This window comes from Cucumis melo, chromosome 9 (assembly GCF_025177605.1).
Source record: "Cucumis melo cultivar AY chromosome 9, USDA_Cmelo_AY_1.0, whole genome shotgun sequence".
NCBI classification, from domain to species: Eukaryota; Viridiplantae; Streptophyta; class Magnoliopsida; order Cucurbitales; family Cucurbitaceae; genus Cucumis; species Cucumis melo.
Genome location: NC_066865.1, coordinates 1359845 through 1371792, shown reverse-complemented (window position 1 = coordinate 1371792; position 11948 = coordinate 1359845). Strand labels below are relative to the sequence as shown.

Genomic DNA, 11948 nt, shown 5'->3' with positions numbered 1-11948 from the left:
GAGATATTTGTCAAACATAACCAAAACATTTACTAAATAATTCTCCAATATAAAATATAATTACTTATTTATTATATTTTAGGGTTGGATGTGTAATAATTTGTGGAAGCTATCATTTGTCTTTGTAAAAAAATAGGAGTTTGTAAGTTGTCTTCTTCGGAAAATGTTGGTTCTTCACTGTGAGTACTGATTGATCTTCTTCTCTCTTTTCCCAAAACGTGTACCCCTTTTTTCTTTTTTCTTTTTTTTTTTTCTTTTTTCCAATTTGATAAAGATAATAATTTACTCGATCCATATTTATACATATAATAATTCGTAAGTCACGATTATTGAAACATAATTCAATTGACATAAATTCACTTGAGTATAACTATATATATGTGTTCGCGCGTGAGTATGAAACTTTGATATCGATATTTTAATTCTTAATTTCAAATGATCAATAGGTTCACACACATATTTTAATTCTGTTGATACATCTATAGTCCTTTTGTTATATGTCCTACTCACATGTTTTTTTACACGGTGTGAAAAGAAAAGTATTTTTCAGACATCACCTATCTTCGTACATCCCACTAAATTGTCTAATAAAAAAAATTCATTTAGTAATAATATTGTTCTAATTAATTCTTTTATGCAATACTTTAATTTTTTGTTTGATATAAGTGATGATAAGGGGATGCACAAAGATGAGTGCATTTTGAAATGCACCGAAGTATTATGTTACCCAGGTAAAAATTACAAACATACAATATCAAATATTTAGAATTAAAGTATATCATCGGTCGGACTAAGTCATAATCACATCAATTTAGCTAAGTACCACAACTACTTTCAATCTCATTATATGGAGAGAATTAAACATTTGATGGTGAATTATTTATATTAATGCTACTCCTACTCCTATCTTAAGTGGGGACAATAATTAGAGATAAAGTTTAAGATATAGAATAATCCATGCAAAAATACACAAGTCAAGGAGATATTGTTGTCATTAACTTTTTCTTAGTTAAAACCTAACATTCTTTGTATGATCTTTAAAGACAAGTCAAGACATTAACAATCTCTTCAGTCAATTACTTCTAAAAGTATGATATTTTCAATCTATCACATTGTCATTACGAGTAGATCGATCGTTCTCCCTATCACCTAAGAACCAAAAAACTCCCTTAAAAAGTAACCAACTTCTTCCAAACCCACACTCCCATGCAAGACCTCCTTAGTAGTCATGTGTTTGTTATTCTAATTAGGAGTTTGTAAAAATAGTAAAAAAAAATTATGATGATAGAGCTCATATCTCCATATTTTCTAAATTGCAAAAATAGCAAATTTAAAAGCGGATAGCCTTTTGATAAGTCTCTGATCGTCTTTTGATAGTCGTCTGATATATCTGATTACTTGTTATATTTGCAATATGCAAAAAAGATGTGTGCTATGAACTGCTTTTTTCTAATTTTTTTCTTTTTTTTGTCATTTGATACAATTTTCCTTCTAATTATCTAAATTGTACCTTCTGATCGAGTTGGAATTGGCTAAATTAGAAAAAAAATCAACCTTTGATTAAAAGATTAAGAACATTAAACACACAAACACATGAATTAATTGTTGCACAATATAAGCTTTTCAATTAAATCACGAATAAAAATAGCTCTTTGTAAATTACAATACCACCACTATCACTTTAAATATTCATGCTTTTCTATAGCTATTGAGATCCTTTTATCGGGCTTATCCCTAGCCCACTGTTGTACTCTTCCTACTTCCTGTACTCTATTTAATTTATATTTAATGAAGTGGGGAGGATGAGGACGCTAAATAGATGTCCACTAGATAAAGATGTCTGAATGCGCTTGCTGACTCAACCGTATCTCTAAAAAAAATACATTTAAAAAGCTTTTTAAACTTAGATAATTAGTTTCATGCTCAAAGTTAAAACCTATCGTTCTTCTATGACTTTCACTAAATGACCACTAAATAAATTAACACTACTTAAATTTTTTAATATCATGTTCTAATTGAAGTCCTACCCTTTGGAGTCAAAACCTAAATCAAAGATCATTTATTAAATGTACAAAAAATTAACAAAATTAAGCATCAAACATTCAATTTTCATGCAAGACACAATTGCAAACATTGAAGAGTCTTTAATGAAATTAAATAACTAATCTAAAACATCGATTCATCAAACTAGAACTCCATATAACTCAAAAGCACCATTTTCCGTTCGTGAGCTCCTCGATCTCAAGTCTTGAATTTCTTCGTAGCTCTCAAGATGATAAATACTCAAACAACTCTTTCAATATGGCAAGAAGTAGTAAGGAAACGTTGTTTCTCTTTAATTGATGATCTCCCCCTTGAAAATGAATCAAATATTTCTACTCATAAAGGGAAGAAAATGTCATAATCCTACCCTATTTTGGATCCTTAAACACTTTAGAAATTCCAATCGCATTTATACTAACTTCAAAGTTGGTGCTCAAGAAAATGTTTCTAGAATTTTTCGAAGAGCCACTACGTTTTTTTAGCTCCCATTACACTATTTATCTTATTTTCATCATCGAGCCTCCTTATTTAATCCATTTTAATTCTTTAATGTTCTCGTTTATCTTCCCATAGAAACTCGTTTTATTTATACAAAAACTAACACTTAATTAAGCTTGTTTAAGTGGAATAAATATGCCACTTATCAGCCCCAAACCCAATAAAGAAGAGATTCTTGTCGCAAAATGATAATTATAATACAAAAAGAAAAAATAACTACCAATAGAAAGAAAATGAACTAAAGAAAAGCTATCCATTAATTAGGTCAATCATACGTAGATGTTATCATATAATTAAGAAAATATAAAGATAAAATGAGTTTGATTTAGAAAACATGACCAGAAGAGGGCACTAATTAAGTTGATGATGTCTTCCCACAAGTGAGAAGATGATTTTTCAAAAAAATTTAAAGTTCTATTGTTTCTTTCCATATTCTCGAAGTGTTATGATTAAGTGCAATGTATAAATAAATGCTACTCAATTTTTCTCTATGACTTTTACATATATAAAACACACATAGACATTTCTCTCTTTTGAAGGAATCCCATAAATGACCCAAATGTGATAATGGCGACAGAAAGAAATCAATTCCACATGATGATATTTTTGAGATTTGACCAAGAATAATAAAGCTTCTACCACACAACTTTAATTTGATTTTGATTAATTTAGCTCTCAAACAATTTTATAAAACTAAATTTTTTATGTCTTCTAAACTTTTTTTTTTTTTTTTTGAAATAAACTACGATTGTATTACTATTAAAAAAAGTACAAAGGAAAGATAGATTAAAGGTAAACAAAGACATCTTAACTATGCTGACACCTATATATAATCCCCTGATCTCATCCCAAGATCAAAAACTATGTCATTAATCGATAACAAAGTAAAAAGCGAGCGAGAGAAGCTCGAAAAGTTGAAAAAAGATTACAAAAGCAAACAACAAAACACGTTGGTTTGTGTTATTAGTGTCATCTACTCTTTCATTTTTTTTAAAAAAGAAAAGTGGAATGTTAATTCTTAAAACATATTTTATTTTCAAACATATATAGAATTAAAATTAGTAACATGACTTTCCGACCAATTTGATTGAATTTAAAAGATACTTTCACTTAGTCTTTGAACAACTCTAATCAGAAGATACAATGTTACTTCGATTTTCAAATGAGTCAAGTTAATTTCACTATCATATTGTATGTTGTATAGTTTTCAATTGAGACATCTCGTGATACATCTCTTAACCTCTCAACTATTGGTATAATTTTTTTTAAAAAAAGAAACAAAGTAATTCCTCTTTCTTACTCTATGGTTATTGATTATATACTTCTCACAATAGACACACTACAAGAATAGACACACCTTTCACAAGAGTCTAAATGTAACAAATTTCATAGCTCATAAGTAGATTTGACAACTCTTCATAATATTCAAGATGTGTGTAATATATGTACTCAATTATGTATATAGTACTAGTAGAAATTATATACATGCACAAAAGATAGAATAATAACCAAACAAGAGGCAAAATAATATATTATTATTCATAGTAAGGCCTAATGAGTATCGAAAAACACTCAATCGATGACTCGAAAAATATAATCAACTCGAACCAAAATACTCCATACGACCCAAAAAAAAAAAAAAACATTGCATCTCTAGTAGAGATGGGTTTGACCACACTAAAATATGGCTATTGACACTTCATAAAATCAAGCTCTACATATACATCAATATGTCACATCTAATTAATCTTTGATATAACATATATTAAAATATGAATCTGTAAAATGGCATTAGACAGCATGGCTATATTATTATTATTTACCTCCTCTAACAATTGAGGCCATTTTGCTCTCTTGTTTAATTATCTGAAACCCTAATTCAAGAGAGGCCCCCACTCTATCTCTAAGATTAAAGAGAGACTTTTTATTTATTTATATTTATATGTATATATATAGAAATATATTTTATATTTTTTCTACAAAATTTGAAAGATTCATATATCAGTGCCCCTTTTATACTTTCGTACGTTGCTCCCACATTTAATAGCAAAAACCCTCAAATCATGTGTTTCTTTTCCAATTATATACATTTCTTTCAACCATTTCTCTCTATTTTTTGCATTCATAATTTTCTTCTCCTAGATTTTGCCCTAAATTATGTATCAACTTTTTTTCACATTTGGAAACTGTAAAAAAAGAAAAAAAAACAATAATTAATAATAACAATGAATAAAGAAAGAAAGAAAGAAAGAAAGAAAGGAAAAATAATTAAATAAAAGTTGGAAAACCCCTTTTGTCCCCTAAATATTCCACTTGTTTTGGTGCCATGCTTTTCATCAAAGGAGGAAAAAAAAAAGACCTAATTTTGTATAGAGAAGAGATGAAGCTTTGTCTTTTCATTTCCACTAGTGGTGATGTTGTTGGGTTTTTTAGTACATGGAAATATGCCATTTCTTCATCAAGCTTTTATTAGTCCACCAATTTTATTTTCCAGAAAATTTTGTAATTAAAAAAACAAAGTTAATTACAAACAACCATGTTGTAGAATTTCGACGATAAAATGATAAAAATCGACCTTGAAACTTCTACCATTATTATAGCTCTTTTTTCAGTATATTTATATATTTTTGAACAAGTTGTCAAAAGGGAGTAGTTGGAGAATATTACACAGTGGATGCACTTACATATATCTCAACTAGCTAGGTTGATACGCGTCCTTAACACCTTCATCATATTTCGAATCCTACAATTTTAACACTTGTATAAGTAGGAGGTCGGTCTCAATTTTTAAGCCTAGAAGTTTAAGGATATAATTGGTACGTACCACCCTACTTTTTTGGAATTTTTTTTTTTTAAAAGGAAAAAGAATGATATTGAGTGGAGCTCTTTGAAAAGGAAAGCAGCTGTGATCTTGCAGGTGCTCAGTTGGTTTAATTACACAGCCTTTGATAATAATAATACAACTCACAAAAAAAAAAAAAGGCAAAAAAAAGCCCAAAGAGGGCTAAAGTTTACCCCCAAAAGTACTAGTGATCATATTACAAACCACACAAAAACATGTTTTCTTCCACCAACAATCTCCACCTTTTCCCTCTTCAACAGTACTTCCCTTCTTCCTCCTCCTCCTCACCCTCTTACCACCACCACCACCTCGTAGCTCCTCTGCCGTCTCCGCCACCACACCACCACCACCCTGAACCGGTTTACATCGGTCCACCGCAAGATCCGGTTCTCTCCGGAGTAGTAGCTCCAATATTTCTACAAGTTCAAGAAGAAGATCGAGATCAAGCAAGAATGAAAAATGAGCAACAAGAAGTAGCTGTTTTGATGTCTCAAAATGGTAACAACAACAACAATAGTAATGGGCAGTGTTTCTCTTCTTCTACTACTCTCAACAACTTCACAAAAAAAGGAAGTGTTAAAAAAGATAGGCATAGCAAGATTTACACAGCTCAAGGTTTGAGAGATAGAAGAGTTAGATTATCCATTGACATTTCTAGAAAGTTCTTTGATCTACAAGATATGTTGGGTTATGATAAAGCTAGCAAAACCCTAGATTGGTTACTTACCAAGTCGAGAAAAGCTATTAAAGAGTTGACAAAAAAAACCCAATATCATAATAACAATAATAATATTATTACTTCTTCTTCTTCTTCAAAATTTCATTTTGATCATGATTTTGAAGAATGTGAGGTTATTTCCAATGATGATGATGATGAGGAAGCTGAGAAAATTATAATGTTGGGTAAATCATCTTCTAATTGTAAGAAGAATCTTGGATTTCATGATGTTTTGGCTAAAGAATCTAGGGCAAAAGCTAGGGCAAGAGCTAGGGAAAGGACTAAGGAGAAAATGATTATGAATCAACAATTTCGGTCTCCGCCGCCTCCGCCACCGCAACCGTCGATGCCAACGCCGGTTGTACAAAAAGTCGCCGGGTCGGATCAAGAAAACAATAATATCATTGGGATCATGTGGAAGCCATCTCCTATGGTTACATCTTCTTCAAGTTATCAGAAAAATTTGGTGATTTCAAAAGGAGAGAGTTGTAATTACAACAATTATTGCAATAATTTCTATTTTCCAGCTTCCAATTTGACTCCAAATTGGGATATCAATATTGACTCTACTTTTGCAAGAACACAATCTGGATTTTGTTCAATTGCCAACATGGATTCTCTCCCAGGTAATTTTTTTTTATTTTTACCAAATGTATGAAAAAAATTGAAAATAAATTTTGAAGAACATTGGATTAATGTTCTTGAGTTTTTTTTTTTTTCCTTTTTTATAGAATTTCAAGTGTGTGCAAAGCCATGGGATAGCTGCAACAACAACCAACACCTTCATTAACAGCTACAAATCCACATGGCTGTCTGAGGATTTTATCCCAACTTTATATATGTAAGATCTAATGATTCATTATCACTTCAATTTTCAGCTTTCAAAAGTTTTTTTTCTTTTAATTTCATTGTTTGTTCTTCTTTTTCAGACTAGTTTAATTGACTAAATAGGTGAAAAATCTAATAGAGAAAAGGGAAAGATACATTTGGATGAATTGGACTGATTAAAGTTTGTGGAATTACAAAAAAAAAAAAAAAAGCACCTTACTTAATTAATTATGGAGAGAAACGAACATATATCAACTTAGTTTAGATTTTTTTGTGCATTTACTCTCTATATCCCCTAGTTTCTAACGAAAAACACCTCCTCTTTGTTTATTGTTCCATATATATATATATATATATATATATATATATATATATATATATATATATATATATATGAAGAACACACCATGTGAATGGTGAAAGGAGAAAAAGAAGGAAAACAGTATTGAGAGAGGAGAAGAAGAAAGTAAGTATTTACATTAACTTTTCTTCAGCGAGCGCTCTCTGCCGTTTGAGCTACATCCTCAACATACCGTTTATTGGTAATTAAGGTGGTGAGAGATTAATTAACCTAGTGCTTCTAAGTTAACCTAGCTCATCTGGTTGAGATATGTATATGTATATATTTTCGACTAAAATGTGGGTGTATTATTGAATCATTCAATCCTATCCCTCCTTTCTCTCTGGGTAAACTAGCCACAACAGTACCCTTAGGAACTTCCTAAATTTGTGTCTTGACTGTGCTTTCAAATTTGTTTCTCATTTAGATTCGTAAATAAAAGGTCAGATTACAAATTTAATGGAGAAATTTAGAGTTTAGTTCCTATAATCATAAAAGTTATGAAGTATATGAGTCCCTGTAGTTTTATGAAATCCTCACACACAATTTATAAGGTGGTAGGAACATTTTAGGTATGTTTTATCAATTTTAACTTTTTTCAAAGGACTAAATATGCAATGTAAACCTAGCTAGATAAACATTAAAACACACATCCTATCAGAAATATATTATGTGACATTCTAAATATTGTATCAAAATTATCAAACTTCTAGTTTTGATCTAATAATTAGGCCCATATATTATTTCTTTTTTGGTATTCTAATTTTTAAATAATAAACTTATTTAGCTGATAGAACAACACTTAAAATCTTCTGCTCTCAAAACTTAATTTACCTAAGATTATATGAGGTTATTTTACTAAAACTAAAAGCAAGGAATTTAACTAATGTGTTTGGACAGGGGAATTTATTTGGGTGTTCAAAAAAACCAATAAATAAATAGAATAAGAAGTTTTGTAAGGGATCAATAAACACACCCGAAGATCACAACTAAGTTGACACTTTTGAAGCGCCAAGGTAAAAGATATCATACATAAATTGCTAAAAGCATTATTATAAACAACATACATAACCTTTATACAATTTATTAATATAATGGACTTTCTGTCATGAGAAAATTATCAAAACTAATATTTATCTCTCTGTCTATATATAATTAGTCTTGGATATATTTTTCTTGATATTATATTTTAGTCTAGAATCAGCATGAATATAAATATCAAGATGTAGGCTAAAGTTAATTTTACACTTAATACTTCATTTTCAAACATACATATTTTTGTGTGTGATTATATCGTTTGGAGGAAAAAAAAAACTTTAATGTATGATTTATGCTAGTTTAATTAAATATTGAAGAATATTATCCTTTTCTATAGAATAAAATTATTTATGATTGGAGACAAAACTTGGATGCACAGCTTCAATCTTGTTTCTCTTAATTTGCTATGTTGAATTTAATTAGAACTTAAAAGAGGATTAAGTTATAATGGTTAGACTAATTAAGGTATTCATGTGTACGTACTTATGATCTCTTTGTTTTCTTTAATATTTTGCTAAAAAAAGCATTAGATTAAGTGGGTTAGCTAGACTAGAAAAGCTTAAGTTAAATTTTATTTTAGGATGTTAATTGCTTCTCGATTTTTACTAATTACATCGAGTATTAGATGTCTAATCATGTGATGATTAAAATGCTTGCATGTTAAGTACGTAACATGTCTGTTTTTTCATTTATTTTCTTAAGGTTTTGAGGAACAAATACATTTGTGTACTCCATTGCTAATTAGTGTAGGAACAGTTAAGACAAAAGGTCTTGGTCATCGGAGGAGAATTGAGATTGAAAGTAGCACTCAATCATCTCAACTAGGTTTCTAGTTCTCAATTAATTTGAAAATGTGAATGAAATTACCTATACAACACCAAAATAACACTTTCATGTTATGAGATTGTTTAGAAATGGTTACTCAAACAAGAAGCAAACACACATGTAAGTATTTACGCATGCAAGAGATCAACACACAAAAAAAAAGTCAACTGTAAGTATTTTGTACTAATGAAATCAAAGATACGAGCATGAAATGATGTGGTTTCTACGATAGACAAGCTAGTTACTCCATTTGTATCGGTAATAAAACATCATGATTTGGCTTAGAGGTAATTAGTAGGAGTTATGATCTTGGTTAAGGGCTATGGTGACCACTAACCTATGTAAGATTATTCGAACATATGAATATCAAAAAACAATTGTACCAGTAATGTCAAAGGAGGTAACTCAAAGATGAAAAGAAATTGGTTAAAAGTTTATACCATTGAAATATATAAAGTTTTTTTTTTCTTTCTCTATATCTTTTGAAGGGATGATTATATATATCTAAGTTTGATTGTGATTTATATGTGAATGTGCAGCCAATTGATGAGTGTTTTGAAATCAGCTTGGAGTTGTGAAGGCATTTGCTGCCAAAGAGAAATGGATGGTTTTGTGATGTTTGATTCTTCTTAGGGAAATCCTTGGAGTGTTCATTATATATATGAACTATATATATAAACATGGAAGCATTTGGGAGATTGGATTATTTTGTGATAGTTGTACTTTTAATCCATTAATTAGGACATCAATTCCTATGATATCTTAATGTCTTTGTTGTTATTTCTCTCTTTCTTTTTGTTTTTTTTTTCTTTGATGTAATTAATGAAGCAAAAGTGATTGGAATGGAAACAATTATTATTTGGATCCTAATATCTTTTGAGTTATGAAGGTTGACACAATTTTTTTCATTGAGGTTGAAGATTTGAATATATGTGATCACTAGTTTGATAAGTGATAGTACAAGGTTTATATGTCAGTTGAACTATACTCGTTTTTGACAAAGTTGAAAGATTGACCTAGTAAACAGTTTAAGTACACATTATGTATTGATGTACAATGGTTTTATGTTTTTTTTCTAACAAAATACATCATACAGGGAGGTCGTCGTAGGTGCACCGAGAGAATTTAACTAGCTAGGTTGACACCTCCAATTGATCTTATGTATTTATCCGAGATGTTTGAGTATTTCTCCTAAACCCTTTTGTTTTCGTTAGCCGTTGTGTATTTATTTATCTATCTATCAAAGTGAAGTAGATGTGTTTCAAAGTTCCTTTCGAATAAGTAAATGCACAAAGTTCATTGTAAATAGTACTCGAACACCACAAGAAATTATTGTGGGTTTTCTTTCAACAATTTGGATGGAAAAATTCAACCTTCAATTATAAGGTTGTTTTATATCAATTGAACTATGTATGTTTTAGACGCGGAAGAAAGTTTTGAAATTGAAAAATATGGTTTCTATAGAATTCTCCTAAAACCCTCAAAGAAAAAAAAGAAACTATTAGATTATAATATTTTTAGTTTATTATCTAAAGATTTATTTAATTAATTTAGACAAAGTTATTGTTTTCTTTCAAAATCAGAGTCCAACAAATTCACCAAATTAAAAAAGTTCCAAATTTAGACTTAAATAATATCATGTGCGATTGTTAGAAAATCATAGGAAATATGTCGTGCTTTTGCTTCCTATTGTTGAACATTTGAAAATTTTATGCCAAAAATTTGTTGGATTTTTCTTCTTTTTCATAGTACAACATAAGATTATATAGACAAATCCAAAGTAACATACGTACTATGTGTGGGTTCTATGTTCTTTTCTTATCTTGTAGTACAACCTTGTATATTTTCATTGTCTTTTTTTTTCAATTTTCCTTAGAATTCTTGTATTTTTTTTCTTCTTAATTTTAATCTCCTTGAAGTAAGAATGTGTGTTTGATTTAATTTTTCAAGTTTTAAAATTTTAGAATACGCAATTTTTTTGAATAAAAATTTGGAGAGTGATAAAGGTTCCAAATAGTTTTTGAGAAATTTTTCAATTTTATTTTAGGAATATTTTTAAATATAGTAAAATAAACTAAAATATTTACAACATAGAGTAAAATATTACTACTACTATCTATCAATATGACTAATAGAAGCGTACTGGTGTGCATCTATGTCTATCATTGATAGAATCTGAATTTTTTTTATATTTTAATTTGTAAATAATTTGTCAAATTTCTCATTTTTTACTATTTCTCTTTATTTTAAATAGTATTTTTTTAAAGCAATTCTTACTTGGATTTTTTCTAAAGAATAATAGAAAAAAAAAACAACAACAACAAACTACTTACACTTTTCTATGTCAAAAAATCAATCTTACAATTATTTTTCCCTACATTTGTGGGGTGATCCACGTCAATTACACATTTAAAAATGATTAGTTGTAAATGATTTTAGATTCTCCTAAAATCAATTTCAATCTCAATATTTTTGCCAACCCTCAATTTTATTTGGATAAGGTGTTATATATTTTTTGGCTATGATAAAATTACATCAAAACATATACATATAATTAAAAATCATTTCAAAATTACCTAAAAGCACATATTGGAATAGAAAAGAAAAGAAAACCTAATGAATATAAGTACTAAATTAATTAAAACCCACTTGATCAGAGACCAAATAAATAAAAAGCAAATAAATAAGTGTTTTCACTTTTAAGAAATGAACCTAAACATCACAATTACATAATAATTCATAAATTATTACAAAGAACAAAAAAGTTAAATGAAAAAGAGGTTTTTGTTGTTTTGATGTCTTAAAATATCTCATCC

General features: G+C 29.0%; 1 protein-coding gene across 1 annotated transcript; it reads left to right on the top strand.

Annotated features, from left to right (window-relative positions):
* The first annotated feature begins 5598 nt into the window (after positions 1 to 5598).
* LOC127150979 (transcription factor DICHOTOMA-like) lies at positions 5599 to 9975 on the top strand. Its single transcript, XM_051090054.1, has 3 exons — positions 5599 to 6727; positions 6833 to 6942; positions 9672 to 9975. Exons 1-2 carry the CDS (start codon positions 5599 to 5601, stop codon positions 6889 to 6891), a joined length of 1188 nt encoding a protein of 395 aa, XP_050946011.1. The 3' UTR covers positions 6892 to 6942; positions 9672 to 9975.
* The last annotated feature ends 1973 nt before the right edge of the window (positions 9976 to 11948 follow it).